The sequence below is a fragment of the Platichthys flesus genome, chromosome 3, assembly GCF_949316205.1.
Source record: "Platichthys flesus chromosome 3, fPlaFle2.1, whole genome shotgun sequence".
In the NCBI taxonomy this organism is placed as follows: Eukaryota; Metazoa; Chordata; class Actinopteri; order Pleuronectiformes; family Pleuronectidae; genus Platichthys; species Platichthys flesus.
Window position 1 is genome coordinate 12,028,876 of NC_084947.1, and position 27,216 is coordinate 12,056,091.

The following is a 27,216-nucleotide window of genomic DNA, read 5'->3' on the forward strand; positions in this document are numbered from 1 at the left end:
TGTACACTGCAGCCTGTGAACTGGTCGGTGACGACATGTCGATCCTCGTTTGTTTGGAGTGTTTTGGTGGGTGGGGCTCTGACTCTGACCAATCAGAGACGCCTCCGCAAAGGAACTTCCGGCCCCGGACGGACAGGAACAGTCAGCTGGTTCCCGAGACCCTCCGGAGCACAACAAGTGAGCTGGGACACTAATGTCTAACAGAGGAATTTAAGCATGAGGACGCGGGACCGGGACTCCACGACACGGCCGAAAGTTGACGGGCCTGAATGAAGAGTCCACCGCGTCGTTGTCACACCTCATGAACGGAATAGTTGTATTGTCCTAGCTCGCTGGCTAACGTTAGCTATTTGTCCGGAGAGTAGACCGACATGGCCACTGTGTCTCTGCGGCAGAAATACCGTCGCCCGCCGGCGAAGCAGGGGCAGGACGACGACTCGGACCCGGAGGAGACCCACCTGGGGCTGCGGAGGATGGACGGCCTGGAGACTCAGATCATCCACAGTGGACACTTCATGGTGTCGTCGCCCCACATTGAGCACCCGCCGAAGAAAGGCTACGACTTCGACACGGTCAACAAACAGACCTGTCAGACGTATCACTTCGGGAAGGCGAGCATGTCGCACTTCTCCATAGACGCTTCTCTCACCAAGCTGTTCGAGTGCATGACCCTGGCCTACAGGTGACCCACCACACACAGGAACACCGACTCACACTCATCTGTGTCCAGACTGTGTCCAGACATGTGTGACACTACAGTCACGAGTCGTCCCTTCCTGTAACTTCCTGCCTGGTTGTAATACTGCAGTTTCGAGAGAAGTGCTCAGGCTGATGCCATAGTAATACCATCACCACACTGGGGAAAAACACATCAACAGCAAAACATGCATTCAAAATGTCACTGAAGTAGAGGAAAAGGAATATTTACTCATTATTTAAACATTGAGATAAAGCAATTGTATTGTTACATTTCAGGTAAGATATAGTTTGATATCTACGTGGGAAGTTTCAAATCTCATCTGATTTCAGGCCACAAAATAGCATCAATAACAATTTCAATATCATTTGATAACACAGGTCCAATATATATTGATACCTTGCTTGTTCATTGTGCAATCCAGAGAACACATACTAAAAACTTTGGAAACCACTGGATTATGCATGTTTCATAAACAGATCATATATTTTGAATGTCAACTGTTATTCCGAAAATAAGTAGTCATGTAAACTATGATATGAGGATGGAAAGATTAAATTCATCACTCAATTCATTTAGTGTGGGACTCTGAGAACACGGCCTGGTGGACTCAGCTCACAATTGAAATACAGATCTTTGTACTAACTTAGGTTGGAATGAGTTAAAGAAGTAACTGGGATCAGTGTATAATCTTTCTGCAGCTTTGAGAAACAATAAGCCGCCAAGAGAGTTTCCATGTGCCTTGTGTGATCTCATCAGACAGATCCAACACCATTCTTTCTCGCAGGACCAGGGAAATAGTCTTGTTTAATGACGGTGCTTGTTTAACGCCGGCAGGCACAACTCCAGACTTGTTAAGTGACATTGAAACAGAAGTTGTTGTTGTTGAGCTTGTGAAGGTGAACAGACGTGTAGTGATATCTCCATCAATGTGTAACCAGCTATTAAGAGAATTTTGGTCATGAGTCCAAATTTAACTTTAGAGCGTGTGAGAGAGGATTGTCATTTGGCATCCTAAACTAACTCTTATTATTTCCGAAACTGGTCACCTGCACAAATATATCTAATTACCGTCTCCTCTGGAAATGTGTCACATGGATATAGTTACAGATAAAGATCATTTTAAATCAGTCAACTTCATTTTATTATCGCCATTTAGTCTACAATGTTAAGAATTTGTATTTGATATAAATTGGTAATGATTGTTAAGATGTCGTTATCAAACCCTTATGCCAAAGAAATTCAATTGAGGTTTGATATGTAACAGTTTAACCACAAACTATATTACAAATAACTATAAATACATGGAAAAACACAAATACAAACAAATATAAATTTAGAACATAAAATATTAACATAAATGAACATATTTTCTGCATTGTTTATTAAGGTAAAGCAGTACCATTGTTAAGATATATAGTATTTGCAAATAAATGTGGGTTCAATGCAGTTGCTGTGCAGATAAAAACACACAGATATGAAGAGGTAGGTTGTAGCAGAAATATGATTCGCACATTACCCAGGGTTCTCAGTTTACCGCTGTGGTGTGGCTGAAGTGTTGATGCAGAGCCTGTTGTTCAGGGGACTCCCTATGACTTAGCAGATGGCCCAAACTTGGACAGGTCGTAAAGACTTTTTATAGACCAGGAAAGCACCACTACTGCTATTGCTGTGGTCACTTATGCTGAAAGTAGTGGCTGGTATTTTTAAACACCAGAGAGACTGTAATCACAGGAACATCGGTGCTTCTGCAAAGTTTTCCTTTACCACACTGACTCTTCTCTCCTCATGTGGCTCCTTATTGGAGCAGGTTTATCTGCTCACACGCTGTACTCTTACTGTAATAAGCACGCGATGAATCACGACAAGAAAAAATGTAAAGGCAGGAAGGACAGACTTTGAGAAAGACCGAGCAGGAAGGATAGACAGAGTGAAGCCAAACATGGACTTTATTCATTTCATTTGACATGTTCAGGGTCAGTTCTTATTATTGTTGTAGGGTAGCAGCATTAATACAAACTCAGCTGTTTATTATTGCCTGTTGACCCCCATGCTAAAACAGAACTGTTTATTCTCTGTCATTGAACTGACTGTCAAGGAATGTCTGTGTGCTGATATCATAAATTGCACATCCTTTGGCCATTGGAGTCCATGCTGATGACCTCCAACGTCCTGTTGTCTAACATTTTAGTTGCACGGCACACGTGTGTTGGAGGACTGAGGATCCTTCTCTGTTAATTAAACTCATCGTCTCCATATTCATGGTGTTCAACATCATTTAGCTGTATTTAAACAAACTCTTCTCTCTGTGAATTTCTTTATCCAGACTTTGGGCCATGGTCAAGCATCAGTATTAATGCCAAAATCACGTCTGTAAGGTGACATTAGTTAAGATTCTGACACTTCTTTCTGCAGGTGATGAGTCACTAAATATAGATATTAATATAGAACCAATCTTGTTTTTTTATGTCTGTATCCTGTGCAAGCTATGCTGTCAACAAGGGGCCGTTCCTCTGATAAGAGAGATCTGTTATCTTTGAGGGTTTTTGATTGTTTAGTTGTTGAAACACTGCTGATATGTTTCTTTGGGTTAAACTATCACCTTTTGGTACACAAAATGTCTCGTCTCTCCAGTAATTTTCATTGATATTCATTTTTTTCCTTTTTAGTGGTAAGTTGGTTTCTCCAAAGTGGAAGAACTTCAAAGGTCTAAAGCTGCTGTGGAGAGACAAGATCCGCCTCAACAACGCCATATGGAGAGCCTGGTATATGCAGTGTAAGTTCCATACTGTATCTCTCATTTATTGTGCACATGTCTTGATTAGTATTTAGATTAAAGTGACTTGAATTGAGTACTCGACTCGCCATCGAACTGCAGCATGCTTGAAGACATCAGGAACAGAACTCAAGTATCTGTTGTCTGAAGGGGAGACGGTCATCAATCTGATGTAGTTTTTTAGAATCATACGTTTACATTTCAGTCAATGACGACAGATGCCACAAAGCTTTATATGTCCTCTCAGTTCATAGTAAAGTGGGAGTTTGAACCCGACCAGAGACCAGTGTTTTTCCTTATTACAGGGCGGTGCACTTAAAATAAAAACAGTACGTAGGCCAGCCAACATGACCGAACCCAAATATCATTTCATAGTTTTTGTCCGAACCAGGCCCCACTTGTCGGATCCTGATGTGTCACCTTTATCATTTCTGAAAGTATCCAACTCCCTGCAGTAGTAAAGGTTGGTTTACATGCCACAAGCAGTTATGTGAAAGCGACTCTCAGCAACTCTCATTCCTGTCATAAAAATAAACACAAACTAGGTCAAGCTTTTCATGACCCGATAACCTGCTGTTCCGCTTGTCGGCAAAGACATTCCAGCTTTGTCACCAGGATAAAAACTTAGGGACAGTTCATGTCTCAGCTGTGAATGACTCTTTTTTTTTTTTACTCTAGATGTGGAGAAGAGGGAGAATCCTGTTTGTCACTTTGTGACTCCCCTGGATGGAAGTATGGAACTTGATGTCCATCGTCCTGCAGAGGTAAAGAGAGAAACTATGCAGTGGAAGAAAAATATCCCAAATCACCCTGCGGATTGTTATAAGTTTAGTCTCTCACTGCTTGTACTTTAGCTTTATGTTTCACTTGTCACTTCCTTTTCTTTATGCTGTGTTTGTTATGGCTTTGGTTTAGTTCCCATCTCTCTCTTTCTTCTGCAGGCCAATGCCACAGAAGGGAAGTGTTGGAAAAGAAGAATTGAAATTGTGATAAGAGAGTATCACAAGTGGAGGACATACTTCAAGAAAAGGGTATCTATTTTTATTTTTATTACTGTATTGCAATATTTTATTTTTTTGGTGAATATGTCCTGTTTATTTATGGTTTGTTAATTTTGTTCATAGTTGCAGAAGCACAAGGATGATGACCTTTCAAGCTTGCTCAAGGTATGGAATACTGCATCATGCGCAACCTATAAAAGTGCTGCTATAAATAATCACAAGCATATCGATTAGCTTCTGTTTAACCGGATGTTGATACTAAAGGAAATAACCCATGCTAACAACGTCACCTTCACAGTGTTGATGTGCTTTTTGATCAAAGTACTTTTGTTCGACTGAGATTTTGAGAATATAGTTATAATTGTAGGAAAAAAATTCTAATTGAGGAAAAAGTAATATATGAAGAGACTCAAGTAAGAGCAATATTTATATTTAGAGAAAAATAAAAAAGAATAACGTTTGATCAGCAAGCAGATGAACCAGCAGTCGAGCACTATCAAGCATTCCTTCGGTCAAAAGAGGCAACTTCCTCTAAGACTGTGTGGTTCTTTCTTTTGAAAAGACAAAGTTTCTTGCATAATCTGTTCAAACCATAATACTTAGGATCACTTGGTGCTGCTGTGCGTATAACTTAACAAAGTATAACTTAACAAGATGCTCCACGTTCCAGTGTTAATTTCGTTGACGAAGACGATGACGAAATATATTCGTTAACGATCTTTTTTCCATGACGAGACAAAGACGTAACGAAAACGAATCTTTGAAAATAAAAACTATGACGAAATCTATTTAAATTTTCGTTGACGAGACGAAAATGTTGGTGGTTGACTAAGTCACAATCATTTTTAAAACATCAACGTATCAGGCCGTCATGAAGTATCAGGAGCGGGCGAGTGTCTGTGTGTGTCTGTGTGTGTGTGTGTGCGCGCTAGATAGCGCTCCGGTCCGTAGCTCCGCCCCCCGCCTCGCGCACTCGCTCAGAGAGACACAGTGAAAGCAGAGCGTGTTCTCGTGGAGCAGCCTCTCAGTGACTGACTGCTTCTTAACTAATAAAACAGTGAAAACCAGAGTTTCTCTGGTCTCAGCTGCTCAGAGATCAGCCCCTCAGCTTCTTGATCAGAGCAGAAGCTGCAGTTGGTTGGTACCGGGCTGCAGTATCTGTGTCCGCCTCCAGTCTGACCTGCTCTCCCTTTTTGTTTTCACATTTTAAATTAAATATATATTTTTAAGCTATTAGGCTGCAGCTATATGTCTTTATAGAAATGGAGTTTGATGTGGCTATTAAATGTGACTAAAACTAGACCAAAATGGAATTAGTTTTCGTCGACTAAAACTAGACTAAAACTAAGAAGGATTAAAATGACTAAAAGGTGACTAAAACTAATATGCATTTTCGTCAAAAGACTAAGACTAAATCAAAAATAGCTGCCAAAATTAACACTGCCACGTTCCACATCTTAATGCAGGCGACAGACATGCTGATCTAAAATCCTTAAATTACGACTTCATTCACGTTATTTAATGGCTTAATTCTCCATTTCATTTTTGACTGCTTACACCTAATGTTCTAATTGTCTAATTACCTTGTGACTTGCTAACGAATTGTGTGTGCGTTTGTGTGTGTGTGTGTGTGTGTGTGTGTATGTGTAATTGCCTGGCTTGTTGGTTGCATCTTGATCACTCCAAGGGGCCAGAGGAGCAGTTATCGCTGTTTGGGGAAGTCTCTCCAGACATGCTCCGTGTCTCCTTTTATCAGGATGAAGAGGCCTTTGCCCGCCGCTTGCCTCGTAAGCACATGGACACACCTGCACCCATGGAGATGGACACCCTCTTTGACATGGATGTTCTGATGTCTGAGTTTTCAGACACGTTGTTCTCTACGTTGGCCTCGCACCAGCCCCTTGCCTGGCCCAATCCAAGGGAGATCGGTGAGAAAACATAAACTGTCCATATCTGAAATCACGTCCAGATTTGATTTTCATTGTTAACCCTGCTTTGGGCTTGATTCCAGCAATATGTTATGTCTGTCAAGACACATGAATCGCATATGTCATCTCCCTTCTCTCCCTATCTCTGTCTCTTTTACTTTCACAGCCCATGCAGGGAACGCAGACATGATCCAACCAGGACTGATCCCCTTACAGCCCAACCTAGACTTCATGGACTCATTCGATCCACTGCAAGGTAGAGAAGTACAGCACCAACCTTAGCTGCAGCAGTATTGCACACTCACTAATGGTACACAGTGTGCAGGAATCAAGCGCACCTGTTCTAGTAACTTTGCTGCAGCTTAGTCTAACAAAAACAGTAGTGTGATTTTACTAACCTCTAGCTAACATAGAGACTCTTGTTCCAGACTTATTTCACAGCCTCCGTCAGCCCGTCTTCCCCTCTGTTTCCCCCACTGCATCATCTGTTACCCCTCTATCCAGCACCAGTTCTCAGTCACAGGTAAACACCGACCCATGGGACAGTCCCTAACACACACCACCATGATGAGCGCTTGTGCAAGGACTGTGTTATTCTTTTGGGTTGTTATGGTCAATTTAGGAAGATTTTCACCACATCTTCAGCCGTCTTTATGTCATAATATAGTTACAAAAACTAAAATATTACTAAACTTGTCACGCATCACTTTTTTTAGACATGACTTACTGCTCAATCTGCTTAACATCAAATTTAGATCTCTTTATAATTTAACATGTACACAAAATAATTTTACTTCTCTGTCATTCTGTTCTCCCAGAACACACAATTATACAATCATTGATTATAATTTCAGAGTTTCTGGTCTTTTCAGCTTAAGCATACATCCTTCTAGAAGTAACTCTTTATTTATTTGTTTATCATCCCAAACGGCTATTTTGACAGGATGTTGATGAAGTAACGCTCTTGTTAATTTACACACTTTACCACTTTATTTATATTGGTAAGTACTTTGACTCAAGTGCTGTACATTTGAAATAATTTATTTATGTTTCTTTATTCTTATAAATTATCTGAATACCACCACTATACCAACTTTTTTCCCACCCTAAATAGAAATCTATATTGCTTTTTCGAAATGAGTCTTTGGCCGCAAAGCAGATAGTGTGATAACATGACTTAAAAAAAGAAAGACACATGTCAAACAATTAAAACAAACAGGTAAAAAATAAATATATGATACAACAAAGAAGCGAGCCTTTAGTAGTAAACCTATGTGTAAATTGTGCTGGAATAGTAACAGCTTGTACATACAACTATTTGTTTAGTGAGATGACAGGAGTTGGATTAATAGATCGCTGAAAGTAGTGTTTTTTTTTTGCTGTGAGTATCCAGTATCCTGTAGATTTAAGTTGTTAATTAAACAAACAGTGTGAAGGCTTTGCTGAACTGTGTGCATAGAAAGACGCATTTCAAATATAAAGGCTTCTTCAACCCCAAGATTCGTCCACAATTCTGCCAATTTACTCTCTACACTGCTCGTCTCATCAGGAAAAACTAGTATTTACTAAAATAGGTTGCAGATGTAAATGTTAAGCTAGAGTGTCATTGTACAGCCATACTAGGACAAGAAAATAAACCATATAAAAGGTTTAGAATGTGTAGAATCTGAGCCCTTAGACTGTCATATTCTTATCAACACAAAAGAGAAAACCCGACATGAGTTTACACAGAACTTTCTCTCTTCAGTATCATATTGATGACTGTTTGTTCTCTTTTACTCCTTTGTCCCTTACCAGGCCCAGTTAATGTCCTCCATGCAGCTTGCAACCAACAACATCTCCCCCCCTGGCCCCCTGCCCCTCCCCTCTCCCATGGTTAGTCAAACCAGTCGAACAGGTGGTTGTGGCGGTGATGCTACATACGTTCAAAACTATATGCCCCTGTTTCCTGGGCAGGTGGAGCCCAACGATCAAGCAATAGTTTCTTCCGTCTCTCAGGTACAGTGCCTACCCGGTCAGGGCATGGCCTCAGAGCAGCCCATGGTCCCCTCCCCCTTGGACAACACCTCTGTGCTGGATGAGGCTGTGTCGCCCTCTGTGATCACACACATAGCCCCCTCTGTTGTCATGCCCAGCAATGGAGCCTCCACCATCACCCACGGCTCAGAGTATGGCTCCATATCCACACAACCTCCACCTCCTCCGTCCCAGCTCCAGCCGTTGGCTCCGTTGCCTGCAACTCCTGTGCAGCACCCTCAGACTTTTGCCCTGCCTCGCCCCTTTCAGTCATCCAGTGCCAACAAAGTCCGCCCTGTGCAAAGGATTGCTCCGGCCAACACCCTTCCCCCTCCCCACCTCGTCTTCACAGGTCTGCTTTTTCTGATCTCGAGATCAACATGTTGATTTATTTTTTGGAGAACTTGTGCGTATTAACATTTTTGTTTCTGGCTTCAGAGCTGTGTCACTTTAACTTAATTAACACAACATAGAGATGGAAGGCTTTTGTTATATTGTATATCTTATATTGATTTACAGTGAAGTCCACGCATATCTGAGTCACTGTAGATACAGATGGACAACATGATAGCTCCTCAAAAGGGAAGCCAAAGCATCTTGATTGACCCCTTGTGGCTGGCTGCAGCATAGGTCATAAACCCATGTTAGTGGATGGACATAGACCAAATTACAAAGTCAGAATACACGTTAAATACTTTCCTCATAGATGCTTTCTGTCATTTCAGGCAGTTCACACAGTAATCTATGTTAATTTTTCCAGTAAAAAACATTTTCAAAAGTCATGATTGACAGGTGAGACTGACTCAGAATTGGTCAAGCTCCATCCCTGATTACTACTGCTTCATTTTAGGATAGTGGGAGGAAGTGGAGATGTGTCATCCAGCTTATCTACAGGCTATGACAAGCACAAAAGAAAATAGTTGATTTCAAGTTGAACTATACTAGTATTAGTATAAAGTGAGAAAATAATCTCTATAGCAGTGTAGGTATTGCAATCTTTAGTTGACCCCCCAGGGGTTGTAATCTCAAAAATGATAACTCATACATGGATGTTCTTATACGTCTGCGCACAAAACTAATAGTGTAGCGTTGTACTCCCAATGTTCATCCTCAGCCCCTTTCTCAGGTCATGCCAATGCTATGATTGTCACACCAAGCCCTCGGAAAGCAGATGTGGTCCCTAATACTGGAGTAGTCATCGCTTCTTCTCATCTAGGAGGGGTACGTCTTCTCTCTGCTCCATCAGTTTCATTCTCACTGTTTTCATTTTATTCTTGCACCACAGTGGGTCTTCAAATTCTTAAGTAACCAGTACAGAACCGAGATGGTCAGTTACAAAGTGAAAAAATGTAGTATTTTATTGTAGCAGTTCTTTTTCTTATTTATCGTCCTGTCTGTTCTTTCCGTGTATGTCAGGCTCCTGGATTTCACGTTGTGTCTCAGATGCAGAAGTCTCCCCAACCGATTGTTCCCAAACAACAGTCTTGTTCCTCCACCTCCAAAAATCAGGAAGCCTCCTCTAGTGCTGGTGAGAGTTCACTCTATCCCGAAAGTAAACCGTGAACGACGAACCCACCACAGCGTTAAATAGTTTTTTCTTTTTCTTTTCAGTTCACATTCAGCCAGGACCAGGTCAAGGGACATCATGTGTGTTGGATCAAGTTCCGAGTCCCCAGTCACTTATCACCAGCAGAACAGGGCTGGTTAAGAACGAACAAAATCAGGTTTGTGTGTTGCTTTATTTGAACAGTTTGCTAATGGAAAGGCAATATTTTTGTGATCATATTATTACTTGAACGTTATAAATTACTTTATATGTTAAGGCCTCATATTCCAAATACAAAAAAAAAAAAACTAACCTACCCTAACACCTCATCCCATCCTACACTACAATACATCACCCTTCGCTACCCAACAACCTACCATACTCTACTCTAGGTAAGTGTTTGTGTAATATTAGCACTGCTGTTGTGTTACAGAGCCGGAGGACAACACACATATCTGCTGAGCAAAAGAGACGATCAAACATTAACATTGGCTTTAAAACACTCTGCAGCCTGGTTCCCACTCTGAAGATGCAATCATATGTAAGTCTGTGTACTTTGTGCTCCTCATAAAAATATCAATAATAGATTAAGCAAATCCCCATTTTGGGCCATGTTTGTGCAAAGTATTTGCTTCACGCATCGGTGAACATATTTAATTCCTCATCTGACTTCCTATCATATGTATTAACTCATTGTCTTTAGATCAGTAATGCAGTCACATTGCAGAAGACGGTGGAACACGTTGGGAAGCTCCAGCAGGAGAGACAGCAGCTGCAGGAAGAGGTCAGGAGACTACGAGAGGAGATAGAGGAGCTTGACACGTCCATTAGGTTCGTTAAAAAACATCTCACTCTTTTAATGATATACACAACACACAGCTGTTTTACTTATGTCTCTTGTCACTGCTTTACCACAGCCTTTGTCAGAAGCAGCTGCCTGAAACAGGGGTGCCAGTCAAGCGGCATCAACTAAGCCACATGCAGGAAAAGTTCAATGAATATGTGAAGAGCCGCACTCTTCAGAACTGGAAGTTCTGGATCGTATCCTTCTGTGAAAGAGCTCTGACACGGCTTCTTCTTAATAACATTGCATTTGTCTCAATCTTTGGTATAATTGATCCTTGACTGTCGCTGATTTCAGTTCAGCATCATTATCAAGCCTCTCTTTGAGTCATTCAATGAGATGGTGTCAACTGCAAGCAGAGCAGAGCTGTATCAGACCACAATGCAATGGCTGGATCGTCACTGTTTGCTTCCGGCTCTCAGACCTAGTAAGTAAAAGACTATAGCAGATTTTAAACTGGAGGCTGCGTCGTTGCAGAAAACTGCTCCTAACTTAACTGCTCACTTAATCAGTGAGTCGTGGAGCTGTCCCCTTTTAAATTGAATGAATCACATCTGTCAGCGTCAGTTAACAACTGAAACATCCGGCCCAAGGACAGTGAAAAGTGTTTTTTTCAGACCTCGATAATCAGGATAAATACTTACTTAAAAATTGAAGAAGGCCATAAATGATAATCAGTGAAAGTAAAGGACGTGTTTTTAATATTCATATTTTCATATGAGCTTGAAATGCTGTGTTTTACAGGCAGGTAACAAGGATTAAATTGTGATTTGTTGTCTTTCAGTGGTGCTGAATACCCTTCGCCATCTGAGCAAAACAACGACCATCCTCAGTGATCCGTCCCTGTTGCCTGAAAAAGCCATGCAGGCGGTTACAGAAAGAGATGTGTAGCTTTCTCTCAGAGGAGGTGAGGTGACCTACAATCCACCTGAACTGTTTCAACAGCCGTCACCACGTCTTCCGCAGATCCACCACTTCCCGCGATAGAAGCGGGCCAGGCTTGAATTACTTTTCCCGGCTCCTGGGATTGGTTTCTACATTTGTTCTGTGTACGTTGATTCTTGGGAATCACTCACGCAGGAGCCGTGCTTTCAACATCACTTTTTATAAAAACTGTGGCTTTAATTACATTGTATTTGAAAGATGGCATCAACAACTTCTTTCACCTACTTCATGTGAAGAGCTTCTGAATACTCTAACGGAAGATGGTACTTGTGGTTTTGCTTTTTTGAACAATAGTATATTTTAAAATTTGAATTCTTTTATTATGCGCAGACAAAGCATTGTATTATAAAGGGAAATTTTGAGTGATTCATTTCTTGCTCTTTCTCTGATGTATAGAAAGTATGTGGATATGATATGGGATGTATTCCTATATTTATTCAAGAGTGTGGTTTCACTTTGAGAGCAGGACACGTTCAAATTTTGTAATGCTCTGATGGTAACACACTCACAACGAGGGCTTGACAATTCCATATGTCAACACTGCACGTGGCATTCTATCAGATGGGGAATTTGACAGACAAACACTCGATACACGAAAGAATCCAAGTGCAGAGGAGAAATCCGAGAGCAGACGTCTTAAGCCACATGAGTGCGAGGAGAAGAGCTGAAGCTAACGCAGGTGAAATCTGAGTGCAACCGCACAGTTTGAGCACAAGCAGAGCAAATCCAAGCAGGAGCAAGGCAAGCGGTGTGCAGGGTTTTGAGTAACAAGTAATATAATCTGAACCTGAAACCAATACGTCCTGCTCTTATACTGAAGGCCTCCCTCTTGGGTAAAGACAATAGGAACCGTTGTATTATATTTTTTTCTGGAGACTCCACACCAGAATGTAGGGCCTCGATTAAAACATCACCAAGCCGATTACTCGTGGGCTTCTCTTTACCTAATAGATACCATGAGAGATGAGAGGATTTTCTCAGGTAAATGTTGTGTTGCCAGTTCACAGTCGTGGATGTCTGGTGGTTTTTCCATCCATGCTGAACTTCCTCCTTCATACTTTGGTTGCTCTGCCCATTTCAAGTGAGACAGAGCAGTCACTTTGAGAACACAGCGTTTCTACCGGGCAGGTCACAGCATAATGGAGCAATATTACTTATAGCCCTCATAGGGAGCATACGTGAAATAGCAGTACAGGCTATAAATAGACTATTCAAATGTTTAGCGTTACAAGATCCTATCTGACCGCACAGTAGCTGTCTTTTCCTTCCTTTGTCGGTCACTCAGGGCTTCGCTGGTGAGCGTATTCATTTTCCATTCAGCTGTCAACAAATGAAATCTGTTTATTTCTCGGCAGGACAACACTTTTTTCCTTCAGGGTACATATACTATTTTTTTTTTTTGGTGTGTAAAGCTACACTCATTTCTAATGTCTGTGTTTAAAGCAGTTACAGGAGAAAAAAAGACCAGGAAAAGACACAGCACACTTTAAAAACAGAAGCCATATCAAAGCGTTGTTCACCTTCTTATTTGTCGCATTGCTGACGTCATGTTTGACGAACCCACTGCTCTGTGAAGAATCCGCCCGGGTGCAGATTGAGTCAGCGTGTGTGACATTCACCAGCCTGTAGGTCAAAGTGCCTTTTCCCTGTGATCTCCTCAGCGCTCCTCAAGGCAGACGTAGACTTTCTGACTTTTCCTTTTCTTTTTCGGCAGAACAACTTAGCTTTCACTCGATCTTCACCATAGCAGAAGGCGCCACTTTTATCTGAGAAATGTGCAGCTTTTATTTATTTCTGTCTTTTTTTTGCGGATTTCAGGTGTCTTATGATCAGAGGTTTTCCTTCTCGAGAACATAAAAATAATTAAGCAGCCGTTGTACAGGCGGCTCGGTTTACAGTCACACAGACGAGGCAGTCGTCATCATTTGCAAACAGCATCAAATCATAAAAGGTTATATTCACCAACAATTATTTATTACTACTGTAAGAAAACACAATGCACCTCTGAATGCAGCTATGCTTGTCATGTTTGAAAATTAAAATATTTGTTTTTTGACTTTGTTGTGATTTGATTTTCAAACTATCCACTGCATGTTGTCTTGTGTTTTTTTTTTTTTCTTTGTTTCAAATCATTCAATGATGTTTGTCGTACCAGGTTGGATTGCAAAGTTTTTTTGCTGTTTCTGTTTGGTGGTATTTGTAACAGGGGATTTACAGTGTGTATAACTGCAGATTTGTTCTTTCCAAATTTAGTATCGCGTTTCATTTGTTTTAAGACGTGAAATAATTTTCTTATCCTGCATAGTGTGTCTCCCCCCACCCCCCATTTTTTTTTTAAATGCCTTCAATATTTCTGAGTCACAATAAAAGCAACAAGAAATGACAAGTTTGACGCCTTATTTCTTAATTATTAATAAATATCACTTTGGGTATAGTTCAGATAATGGGATAAGAAACCTGAGGTGTCCTCCACAACAAAAGTGTGTTTTTCACAAAATTTACGGCTAGTAATATAATTGGAATTAAAAAAGAACATTCAGTAGAAAAATCGTGTGATGTCTGCTGAATCAACAAAAAATAAAAAATTTGAATATCTCCATGTTGCCATAGCCTTTTATCTATATATTTTTATAATATATAGACCCTCCTCCAACCACTGAACATTTGAACACTTGCACTACACTGTCACTTTTTTTTTTACTACTGTATTATCCTGCCTATATATATATAGTATATTCATATCTATATATTTTCATATATTTATCTTGCTTAAAGTTATTACATCATACAATACCTGTTAATACTGTACTACTTCAGATATATTACTTACTGCTCATAGTTCTTATATCATACAAAAGCTGTTAATACTGTACTATTTCCTTTATTACTGCTCATAGTTCTTATATCATACAATATCTGTCAATACTGTATTATTCCATATATATTTGCTACTGTACATATCTTATTTATTTACATTTCATATACGCACAATACTCTGCACTTTAACTCCTTTTTTTGCACTTCTGGTTAGACGCTAAACTGCATGTCGTTGTATAAGTACTTGTACTGTGCAATGACAATAAAGTTGAATCTAATCTAATCTAAAAATATCTACTATGGTCTTGCTGATACGGCACATGAAATGCTTTAAATGGATTATGAGTATTTCAGCTGGCAACGCTGTCCTTTATCAGAAGTCTGGGGAAGGAGCTCATGCTCCAAACATCCATGACAAATGAATTTAGTGCTGTAGGTGTGTCGATTTTCTCTTTGGATGTTTTGGGATACAGTTGTATTTATTTATTTAGAGTAACAACACACCGTGAAATCAAAGGGTTGCATTGCTCAACTGGTCTGGAAGCTGCAGCACCCACATACCTGTATTTATGTGTTTATGTATATACCTTAGACTGTCAATGTGCTATACACAGAGGTGAGTAGGCCGGCTACCCAACGGCAGCTGAGGTGATAGATCATTTACATGTAGCAGCAAAAGATGGGGAAATTGGTGGGGGGTGAGCGGCTGCTCCATGATCTCCTTCACAGAGAGGCAGAAGACAGACTTGATGACTTGCGAGAAACAGCCAGGAGGCGGGGAGAGAAACGCAGTGCTCTGTAGGCTCCATTTTAGATTTTACACACTAAAACATGATTCTTTTAATGGCTAAATCCACCCGGTATATGAAGCAGTTAAAGTTATCCTCAACGTATTATCTACATCATGATCTGTAAGTGAGCCACTTGTTCCGTGTCCCATTAATTACTCCGACTCTAAGTATCTACTCAAGGCTGAATTATAGTCCTGCGACAGCAACCACGGAAGGCCACGCAGCTGCATCGACGGACTTGTATTGGTTTATACTTCTCTAACGTGCTGCGCGTGTTGCGACGCAATTCACCGCCAAAACACTAGGCGGAGTAACGTTTTTTTTCAAAGACAAAACACAAAGAAGAGACGTCTTCTTCTTCGTCGACTGTTTATTTACATCGCCACTCCGACTCCTCATAGCCTATTTCTGGCGGAAAAATCGGCCAGTCAGTGACAAGTTATACAAGTGGTCATACTTTCGGATCTCTTCTGCCAAGTGCTCATCTATTTGGTCCATATTCGTTCTTCTAAATCTTCCGTGATTTCCGCGTATTGTGGGACATGAAACCGGAAACTAGACTCCGGACGGGATGTAGTAAGCAGTGCATGCGTGCATGCAACCCGACTATAATTTGGCCTTCACACTTTACCAATGCTCTGCAATTTGCAAGGTGATCATTTTAATAGAACATGTATCAGGCTTTAACTAAAGACACACTATACTTCTGATTGTGCCTCAACTGAATAACTGTAAAATGCAATTATTCCTCCAAAGGATGCAAAGTACTTCATTGAAAATCAAAGCGATAACGATAAGAGTTTACACACACAAACACACACACACACACACAAACACACACACACACACACACACACACACACACACACAGGCATAATGAAGTCACCACTTGAGGGTTTGAGAAAAAAATATGGAAGACAATCCTTTATTATAAATAAAATAAATAGCAAATAATAAATAGAGATCTTTAAATTAAAAAACAATAAATAAATAGATACATTTTTGGTTGTCCCTTTAACAGTCTTTTTTGAAATGCATCACCCATCGCCTTGAAGAGTACATGATACGGAGACCCGTTACTTTCCTAGTGTAACCATGTGATGTCTTTATTTTTCTTATTTTGCATCCTGTCACCTTTGAGGGTTTTACAGCGGCTTTGAAGTGGTGAAGAAACCGGGTGGCGTTAGCGATGATGGGATCGAACTGCTCAGTCAGGTTTCTGGTGATGTTTGGCAGGTGGTTTCCCAGGTAGTCCATGATGGCACAGACGGAGGCCTTAATTTTTTCTGTGGTGTTTTCAAAGGTTATTCCTTCAGAGAACATCCAAGTGTCTGACTCGTATTTGCTCGGTTGATCTCCTCCCAATATTAGTTCGACCTGCAGAGGAAGCGACAGTCAGCATGACAGAGTTGAGAGTGCAGAGCATCAGGGGCAGACAATGCTTTAATGGGGCCCCAAGCTGAATTTAAATTGGGGGCCCCTACTGCCTTGGTGCAGCTGATCTTTTCAGACATGAACTCAGGAGAATTGTGTCTGGACTCATGTCTTCCAAGTGTATGGCTCGATATTGTCAGCCTGAGATATTTTTTTCCTCTTGTCATTTTCTTTTCATTTTTAGCCGGTCATCAACACGTCCCCTGCTTTGTTCTCACATGGAGTTTATCTGGAATTCATTGCATGTCTGAAAGTAGCTTTAGTGATTGATCATTCACACATTTACTGTAAATCTAATACGCATTAAGCATGTTAATATAATATTGCATTTTGTCTAATACAATTTACATTATACTATATTGATATTCAAAACGCTTTGACCTTTAAGTTATGTCACATTAACTGATTTTACCAATGAGTACACGTCAACAATTTTTAAAACAAAATTAGGTTATTCAACCTAATTTGATGAACCCAAGCATGATGTGTTTACTTACATAATTCCGTTCGGCCATTCGAAGATTACCAAGGGGTAAGCCAAAGTCCTCCAAGCTTTTACAAAGCGATTGCTTGTCAAGTGGTCGCAATACCACAAAGGAGACGTGCATCATGACGACGCAGGAAAACAGGAGCTCTGCAAGAAAAATATGACAGTGTCATCATCTGCATCGTGATTTAACAGGAATCTTCAACAAATAAGTGGAATAAGTATCATAGAGTCAAAACTCCAGGTTACACTGAGACAGAACAAAAGAGGTAGCTTTCCTCCGGACATCTTAGTCCCACGGAGTCGCCACAGACAAACAAGCAGCAGAAACAGGTTCAGGTTTCAATCTTTTCAATAAACTCTTAATTGCAATACCTCAAAAATGTCTTACTCTCCAGAAAATGAAACTAATCTTAACAATTCAACATTCATGTTAAACCAGCTTACCTTTAGAAAAAGACATGGTGTGATTTTCGTTGAGTCAGTGCCCCTTCGTTAACTCACTGAGCTTATATATCCAAACACGGGATTTTTTTGTTGCATGTCACATGCTGTTAGATGACGCTTGAGTGGCATTATCATCCAAAGGAATCATGGTGTAATATTTCTATTTAGCAATTGTAAGTCACTGTTCACCACAGAGGTTTGATGTGGGAAGGTGGCGCAAACTGTCACAGTCTTATCTGATGTGGGATGTGTACGTAGAGCATCATTCGCCCCAGAACGTTCAACCCACACAACCTGAGATACAGAGGTAACCTGGAAATTATTATTGTTATGATGCAGTCAAACTTTTAAAGAGCACGTGTTCTCTCTCATGTTAAACCCTCAGGCTGGATGTCACTCAACTCTGTTCCTTTCAGAATCATTTTACTTTCGTCTTTTACACTTAGTGTTACCAAAGACTTCCTCGACTCACAAAGCAGGAAGTCACAGTCAGTCAGCCTACGTTTACTAAAGAAAAATGTTGAAATGCTCAAATCCAACGCTATTGTATTTAGATTAAAACTCTGGTTTTGTCTATTTCCTGTATTTCTTCTGTTGTGATTTCTGCCTCCAAAGACCCGAGAAGACACTGATGATGCCCGGATGGTCTCTGTCAAGTAGCACTACTGTGGTTTGTTGGTGAGTTTGTATGTTTGTTTGATTGTGAACAAGATTGCACAAAAATTACTGAGGGGATTTCTATGAAACTGAGAGGAAGGATGTGGTTCAGGTTAGAGAAGAACCCATAACATTTTGGTGCAGATCCAGGAATTATCTTTTGACATATTTACGGGCCTGATATCTATGAGTGTGTGAAATGCGGTGCAGATTGATTGGAGGACTGTGGGCTTTGGCTGAGGCACGAGCCTTTCTACTATTTAAAATAATCAATGTGTGGCTCAATGTGGCTTTTTGTGTCCAAACCCCTGAACCAAGATCATCACTTCCATCCGAACTGAAAGGTCTCGTTAGGAAAATATCTTGACAACTATTTGGTGGAGTGACATCATGTTTGATTCCAACATGTCTCCTTCAGCTTGAATTTTCATACTTTGGTGTCTCGCATGTGTTAACCTGCTAATATGAAAATACCGATATAGTCATGGTAAACAATATATCCACATGTTAGCATCACGATAAGCATGCTGGCCTGCTAAAAGCACAAATGTGGGCTTAAAGTCTCTTAAAGGCTCTTGAACATGTTTTTTACATTGTCTGAAAAATAATTGATGTTATAGCATAGCATAGCATAGCATAGCATAGCATAGCATAGCATAGCACAGCACAGCATTGGATAGGGTGCCAGCTTCTTGAATGGGTTCAGTTGGACACCTTTAAATAACAAAGTGTACGTTTATTTTTCCCACAGCAGAAATGACGTTGCCATCGCAGAGCAAACGCGATTCAAAGATCGTCACATTTCTAATGTTGATAGACAATAAGCAGATATTTCATGTGTAACACAACCCTGGAGCTGAAACAAGTGTTTCACCTGCGCAGACACTGACTGGACGCAGTGGTGTGGGCCACCGCTGTTACCAGGCAACCAACAACCATCAGCACACAAACACTGGGGCCTGTTTCTTCCTGAAAGACAAACCGAACCCATTACTGCAAACCCAGACACTGTCCTGCAGGTACTGGGACGAACGACTGCTGAGGATGAGTCCACACACACTCTCTGCTGTGATAGAGAAGCACATCCGCCAGCTGTGTCTCACTGACTTTCCCTGTGGACGTGGCAGCTTGGTGAGCTTCTTCAGTTGGAGCCTGGTTGCATGTCTTTTTATTTCAGATATCAATGTGATGTTTGAGGTGATTGTGTTGTCAGAGGAAGACGGTGGACGGGGCAGTGGAGACGGAGACAGTGGAGACAGACTCTCTCCTGGATCTGCTGATCTGTCCTCACTCTCCGTGGTGGCACGATGCATCATGGAGCCCTCAAGCTGTGACCCTGAGGAAACTGGCCGTGCTGTCACCTGAACGCCTCCACACCGACTTCATTCACAAGTACTTTACTGCGCTACGCATCGTGGACGAGGATGTGAGTAACTGTTGATTATGTTATTGTTAAACCCAAAATGTCATTCATTCTTATCCAGTTCATTGTCCTGTTCTCATCTGACCAGGCCTCGAGCGCCATCACAGGATTTGAGAAAAACTGTTCAAACATGATTAATACTTTTTTACATTCTGTCATTCTCGAAAATCCTATTGACTCCTTAAAAGATTAATAAAAAGCATTTTATTACTTAATATACACTGACATTCTTACTACATCCCCAAACCCATGATTGGATACACCCCCTCCAAAATCTCATGTCAAGCCAAAGTTTCTACTTTGAAGGGGTTCCGATAAAAGTTGAGCGTCTACTCAGTAACTATCACTTTGGTACTACAGTCTGTTCAATTTGCTCCTAATACTGACAGAAATATGCAAAGATGAATAGTGGAAACTTGTGGAACATGAACAAGATGACACTGTAGTAATATCACAGAAACATATATAAACAGACAGTTGCTATTCACACCTGGAGGCTTTTCTTTGCTCTTCCAGGACGCCAACGGTGTTTATAACAATCTCAAACGGCTCCTAAACCCAAACATCTGGCAAAGATGACCCCACATTGTCAGTTAATGCATCCCCTAAAATACCAAATTGTACATTTAGGTGCAAACACTTGCATGAGGTGCTAAATCTCTCCATGCATTTACACAAAGTAAGGTCGAGAGCATGTTTTCATCTTGTGTGTGGGTCCCCTGGTGGCTGAGGGGCTCTGTGCAACTCCCTGATTCCATCCATCCACTTCTCAGGTATTAATTCTTAATGCTTTGACACAATGAACAAACAGGTGTCAGTCGTCGATGGCGGCCTGTTGAAGTTCTCAAAGCTGGAGGAGCTGGTGCTGAGTGCCAACAGAATCTCAGAAATCCCTGCAGACAACCTTCCCTGCACTTTGAAGGTGAGTCGCAGTCCTTCAGCAGTGTGAACGCTCTCTGCAGCTTCTCAGATGACATGAACTCTCTGCTGCAGAAGTCAATCGATGGGGATCAGAGACCGAATCATGACTGTGGTTGAGGTCTGCAATCGTAATGACGTAGTGATGATGACATGTTTGATTGTTTTCTCTCTCAGGTTCTGGAGCTACGTGGCAACCAGCTGTCCGCTCTGAGCAGTCTCACCAGACGCCCCCCCCCCCACCTGTGGTACCTCGGCCTCGGCTCAAACGGTCTCGGTTCCTGTCAAGACGCTGCTGATCTTTCTGGAAGACACTGGTTAGCACGCCCACATACAGGAACTAAGATGGTTTTTGAGAGATAAACCAAAAGTAGGTCAAATGAAAATACCGCTCGGTGTGTTCATTAGTGCTGAATCTCACCGAGGCACTTAACTTATTTTATTTTGTTTGTTTATTTAATCTTTTTTGAATAAGGCAGTCACATTGAGATCAAGATCTCTTTTCCTAGAGAGGCCTGAGAACCAGAAACATTCACAATCTGCAACAAACAATTAAGACAGTCACGAGATTCATAAATAACATCACATAGTAAATGTGAGCGATGAATGAATGAATGAACTCAGCAGTAAATTCATGCAACTCATTATTTATATCATATTTATTTAGACAGTCAATTGTAGTCGGTTTATCTTTCCGAACATATAATTATTAAAGAACCAAGAATATTAAGTTTACTATGACAGGTATGTGGAGAAGCTTCAATTAATTTAATGTCAACCTACTAGTCGTCAACAACATTGTGGTGTTTACACACACCTCCACATACACACGCGCGCACACACACACACACACACCCACACCCAGAATCAGAATCAGAAGGTATTTATTGCCAAGTAGGTTTACACCTACCTGGAATTTGCTCTGGTTGTTGGTGCATTCAATGAACATAGAAACATAAAAACACAATAAATACAACACACATAAGAGAAAAAAGTAAAAAAAACAATATATAAAATAGAAATATATATAAGATAAAAGATATAAAAAGTAATGTAAAAAGTGAAATGCAAAAAGCAAAACAGAGCAATGTCAATTTGCAATATGCAATGTAATGCAATATAATATAATATTTGTTAATTAAACACGCAAACACACACAGTAAACATGGTGCCTGTCTCTGACCCCAGGCCGCAGCTGGTGTGTCTGGACCTCGGGGACTGTGAGTTTGAGGACCAGAGGGCCCTGCTGAGCGCCTTGACCACTCTCCCCTGCCTCAAGACGCTGGTGCTGGAGGGAAACCCCTTCACCCTGGCGCACTCGTACCCGGGCCTCACTGTGGACACTCTGCCTCAGCTCTCTTGCCTGGACCACTCATGGATCACCCCTGAGGAAAGACATCGCTTTCAGGGCCTGGCCAAGCTGAGCGGTGAGTCGCTGTTCACATGGGCTCCTATTTCTGTTGAGCTTCCCAGCTTAACAGCTACTTACAGTTGATGTCTGAATCATTTCCTTGTGAACAGATGTGACTGTGGACCAGGCCTCGGTCACAGTGAGAGTGGGCAGAGTGAAGGGAATCCCAGACCCACTGATGAGTGTGGATGAAACTGCTCCCGACTTCCCTGTTGTCACCTACAGCTATTTCATCACATACGAGTTCCTCACTGATCAAACCCCTGTTGACCAGGTGATGTGTGCTGCCTTCATGGTCTCTTAGTCTCTCTCAGTATTCACAGGCTGCATGACATAGATTCACTTTTGTATGTCTTGATGTTCACATGCCATTTACATTTTATTAGTAATGTATAACTTGTTATAACTGATCCATTTGTTTATACAGGGTTTGCACACATCCCTCCCTTAAGCATTAAAAGCATCAGAGTAAGAACTTCCAAGGATACAGTTTAGTTAAGTGTGAATATCACTCTTTGCTAAAGAATCCTTCAGCAAGTAAAGGGTAAAAAAAACACTTAAAATCAAATCAACTCATTCCTCAGTGAATGAGGCTTCCAGATAAATTGGAAAAAGAATTGCCACTCTGCAGTTCTAGCCTCCAGCAACCGGTGCACTTCAGTCTACATACATCGATTTTCTTCCAGTCTCATATGAGGTCACTTTGACTGAAATCTAATCAGGGAATTTCCTTATGTGGCACAAACATTCACTCGGAATAAAGGATGACGTGATCATAATTTTGTCAAAGGTCCTCACCAAACACGGTTTGGACCTCTTGAACGTATCTCAAGTCTGCCTTCAGGGACTTTCTTCAAATTTTGGAGTTTTACTTACATTACATTGCATTTCATTTATGTAGAATATGACAAATGTGGAGTTTGGATTTTGCAAGAAATAAACATCTGTAGTTTTTATGTGGTTTCATTCACAGAAAGTTGCCGGTGAGTCTAAATGTGACACAGAGCACGCGACAGAGGACGACTCCAGTGACGCTGACCCACAATCAGATAAGAACTGTGAAAGAGAGAAGTCTGCACCAGACACTGGCGAGTTGAATCCTGAGGAGGCCTGCTGCGATGTTGCACCTGGTAATAACACCCGCCTCATTTGACCGGCGCAGCTTTCAGACCCACGGACGAATTATTCGCTGCACAACCGCAAACACTAATAGAGCTGAAGCATCAGGAAAGATGGAGAGAAAGAATTGGAAATGTTCAGAATGAGGTTTGGGTTCATCGAACTTAGTCACGTATCCTGTGTAACTGGGATGAACTTCTTATCAGTTTCCACAGAATAGACACATTCAAACAGTCAGAACATCCGGTGGAGAATCGTACCCACCCTGAACCTGATGACTACACTGATCACTTATCAGCTTTTTCATTCGTCACTTTCCATTTTGTATACGTGCAGTATTGCATGTGATCTACTTTTAATCGTACATTTTAAAGTTTTTCCTCTTCCACAGTGTCGAGACACAGCACGTCAAAGCTGACCTGGTCAGAGCACATGGACTTCAGCGACACGCACGTTCACACTGGCAGTGACCTGGGAGGCTTGAAGAAATTCCTCAGCCGAGGACTTTCCCTCAGGGTTGAGGAAGAAAAGGTTCAGAAACTGTGGGGTTAAACATTAAGATTCAGAAAATGTGTCAGGACTGTTATTCTGACAGGTGATGTTGTAGGTGCTGTCCTGGCCCGCAGCCTCTGAAGATGTCGCAGTGGCCAAACCGGGCCGACCTGTCAAAGAGAAGAAAGGCGGCCAAGAGAGAGAAGTGAGATCAAGGTTTCTGCAGAATCCCGAATAAAAGATTCATGAGCTGATGGAGCTGATGAGAAGTCTCAAACAGACACTGTGAACAGACACATAGAAATATATGCATGATACTATCAAACCAATATGTTTATTTTTCTTTAGAGTTATTTGATCTTCCTGTGAAGCACTATTATTATTATTAATTATTATGATTATGATTTTCATTACTATGTGTACAGTTCCTAAGTATGTGCTCAAATTGTGTGCGTGTGTGTGTGTGTGTGTGTGTGTGTGTGTGTGTGTGTGTGTGTGATAAATTCAGACTATATCCAAACACATATCTTTTGTATCTGTGTCAGTCCCCCATCAAATCTGGTCCTACCAAAGACAAGTCTAGAGACAAGAAGAAGAAGTCAGAATCGGAGCTGGTCCAGGACGCCCCCGTCAGGAGAAGCCTCGTCTCCGTCCACGTCCCCCTGCAAAGTCTGGTCAGAGGAAATGGAAAGGTCGACGTCCTCTGTGACCTCGGTACCCTGCACACAGAGTCTGTGGTTGAACCTACACCAACATTTGAGAAGGCAAGGTTACACGTAAAATATGATTTATCATGTAACACACCTCTGCCAAGGCAACACCATCCTACACATTATTATCTCCTTCTAGAAAAATATATAAAAGAAAAAAAAGAAGTGGTCTGATGAGCTTACCTAATGTTTTCATCATAAAACACAGTTAAGGAAAGTAGGGGGAAGTATCTTGGCCTGCCCTTTAATCCACACCTAAACTGAATAGGCCCTTTCCAGGCCCGCGCCTCATCCCTTTCACTGAGTTTGGTGGTAATTGGTTTGGTAGTTTTTGTGTAATCTTGCCAACGACAACAACAACAACAAACTGCCCACAGGATTCTAAACCGACACAGAGACTAACATCATGTGTGCTGCGTTTGTCACTCATCAGTAGGATCTGGAAAAGAAAATCAAAGAGGAAAAGAAGAAGGAGGACAAGGACTCAAAGAGGAGAGGAGGCAGTGGTACAGCACAGAAGAACACATCAAAAGGTTAAGTACCTAATCCTCAAGATAAGATTCCTTTTTAAATAAAAACAATAAAAGATGTATGTAAAAGCACCAGATCTCACCACTTAAAGAATCAGAGCTGACGTTATTCTATTGTCGGTCTTGTTGAATACCACAAGGTTTATATCTTCTTATTATTAAGAAGAAGGTACAAGTGCGAGACAAATCAAAAGTAATTATTTCCTGTGTCATGTAACTGTTTTTCTTCCAGTCTGCTTCCCCTCCTGAGTCCTGTCGTGTGTGTTGCTGTGTAGGTAAAGGAAAGGCCGGAAGGGAGCGTGAGGCGGACGTGGTCCCCGCCTGCAGCTCCGTGTGCGACCGCTTGCAGCCAGCGACAGTGGAGCTGAGTGTGGAACTGGAGAGATGGAAGTCTGAGTCTGAAGCTCGCGGACTCCTGCACACAAAGCAAAACCCCAAAAGCACAGAGACCGGAGGGTTGAATTGAATTGCATATTGAATCTGTTCTATTGGATTTGGGCTGCAGGTGTTGTCCTCCTAAGACCTTTGTGTACAGGTTAGTCTTCTTCAGCTCTTTGTTGAAAGCAAATAAATATGATTTAGCCTAAAACTGAAAGGTAAAGGAGAATCCACACAATTGGATTTCACTGTGTTTGGAATATAAATAAAATAAAATAAAAACTGGAATGGCTCTACTCGCATACCTCACAACATTCACCTTCAATTTTACCAAGGGACACACACCCTAAATATGTGTGCCACTATCAATGTCAGATCCATTAATAATTCTCTGGGAAAATGTTTAAAGTGTTGTAGTTTTTTTAGATTACATTCAATTTTATTGTCATTGCACAGTACAAGTACTTATACAACGAAATGCAGTTTAGCATCTAACCAGAAGTGCAAAAGAAGGAGTTAAAGTGCAGAGTATTGTGCGTATTTAAAATGGAATGTAAATAAACAAGATATGTACAGTAGCAAATATATTTGGAAGTAGCAAATATATATGGAATAGTACAGTATTAAGAGGTATTGTGATATAAGAACTATGAGCAGTAATAAAGGAAATAGTACAGTATTAACAGGTATTGCATGATATAAGAACTATGAGCAGTAAGTAGTATATATGAAATAGTACATTATTATTGTGAGATAATAACTATAAGCAAGATAAATATATAAAAATATATAGATATGAATATAGTATCTGTGTTGTGCATGAACGAACGCAAAAGAACGCGTTCATTGAACAGTTTACCTTTATGAGAACGAAACTGAACGCAACTCAATGACAAATAATGAATTTGAACGGTGAGCACGTTCATATTGTAGCGTCCTCACGTTTAGACAACAGGAAACTTTTCTCTTTATGTGTAACTGTATTAAAGTCCAGCGAACACGACACACTTCTTGTTCGTAACTCCGACACTCCTATCATCCACCAGAACTGTATTCTTCACTCCCCTTCCTCATTCACCCTTGATATCCCAACGCATCAGCCAATGAGAGCCTGCCTTCCCACGAAACCCTACAGCCATTGGCCTAGAATTGTCACGTGCCCCACCCCTACCTGGTCACTTACGCTTTGGACATTTCAATACTTTCTCCTCAGGAGAGACGCTGTCTAAATTTAATTGTTTCACCATGTCGTTGTTCAGTGCCCGTAAAATGTCCGCGATGTAGCCTAACCTAAACCAACTAACTTGACTTCGCACTACGTTACCCATCACTCATGGCACACATATGCAGACCAATCAAGCAACGTTTTCCAAGTGTTTTCTTCTCTGACCAGTGTCCCGGCTCCGAACCGTAGTTGGGAGCTCAGCTCACTGGTGAGGGCCAGCCCTGGTAATGTTGGCGCCCCAGGCGAGATTTAAAATTGGCGCCCCCCAACATACACACGCAAACTGTCATGCATCCCCAAGAACTTTTGAACTGTAAACAGATGCACACACAGGCAGACAAATTTGTAAGCTATAAAAAACAATAAAAATATATAATAAAATATATCAAAAGAGTCCTGTACTGCTAGGATATCATGTCGACACAAATGAACCTTAATGATGTCCACAATCGGGGTTATTCTTACCTCTATATTGTTATTTTTTCTCCTCCTCTACTTTGCGGGGCTTTCTGAATTGTGCAACTTTTTTTCTGTTCATGCTGAAATAAAGTGGATTCACTCTTCTGAGCCAAGGGAGGTCACGTGGAAAATGATCCAAAGACTCATACCCGGCAGATGAACGAA

The 27,216-nt window shown here is 41.1% G+C and overlaps 2 protein-coding genes across 7 annotated transcripts; both read left to right on the forward strand.

Annotated features, from left to right (window-relative positions):
* The first annotated feature begins 131 nt into the window (after window positions 1–131).
* Window positions 132–14,348, forward strand: mlxip (MLX interacting protein). 3 transcript variants are annotated; one of them, XM_062381888.1, is made up of 17 exons: window positions 132–682; window positions 3,367–3,473; window positions 4,152–4,237; window positions 4,415–4,504; window positions 4,598–4,639; window positions 6,162–6,402; window positions 6,569–6,658; window positions 6,831–6,925; window positions 8,200–8,770; window positions 9,533–9,639; window positions 9,835–9,946; window positions 10,030–10,142; window positions 10,398–10,505; window positions 10,668–10,795; window positions 10,882–11,005; window positions 11,106–11,235; window positions 11,593–14,348. In XM_062381888.1, exons 1-17 carry the CDS (start codon window positions 372–374, stop codon window positions 11,697–11,699), a joined length of 2,562 nt encoding a protein of 853 aa, XP_062237872.1. In that variant the 5' UTR covers window positions 132–371; the 3' UTR covers window positions 11,700–14,348. The 3 variants fall into 3 exon arrangements, with proteins under 3 accessions (XP_062237872.1, XP_062237873.1, XP_062237874.1); XM_062381889.1 differs by having other exon boundaries at window positions 9,545–9,639; XM_062381890.1 differs by having other exon boundaries at window positions 6,231–6,402.
* Window positions 14,349–15,760: 1,412 nt separating this feature from the next.
* Window positions 15,761–25,761, forward strand: LOC133950847 (leucine-rich repeat-containing protein 43-like). 4 transcript variants are annotated; one of them, XM_062384991.1, is made up of 14 exons: window positions 15,761–15,937; window positions 18,345–18,407; window positions 19,269–19,517; window positions 19,600–19,812; window positions 20,621–20,731; window positions 20,905–21,044; window positions 21,916–22,154; window positions 22,249–22,412; window positions 23,112–23,268; window positions 23,649–23,788; window positions 23,865–23,954; window positions 24,295–24,513; window positions 24,896–24,992; window positions 25,265–25,756. In XM_062384991.1, exons 3-14 carry the CDS (start codon window positions 19,431–19,433, stop codon window positions 25,453–25,455), a joined length of 1,848 nt encoding a protein of 615 aa, XP_062240975.1. In that variant the 5' UTR covers window positions 15,761–15,937; window positions 18,345–18,407; window positions 19,269–19,430; the 3' UTR covers window positions 25,456–25,756. The 4 variants fall into 4 exon arrangements, 3 of the variants coding, with proteins under 3 accessions (XP_062240975.1, XP_062240976.1, XP_062240977.1); XR_009920422.1 differs by having other exon boundaries at window positions 15,761–18,407; window positions 24,893–24,992; window positions 25,265–25,301; XM_062384992.1 differs by having other exon boundaries at window positions 15,761–18,407; window positions 23,865–23,965; window positions 24,893–24,992; window positions 25,265–25,761.
* The last annotated feature ends 1,455 nt before the right edge of the window (window positions 25,762–27,216 follow it).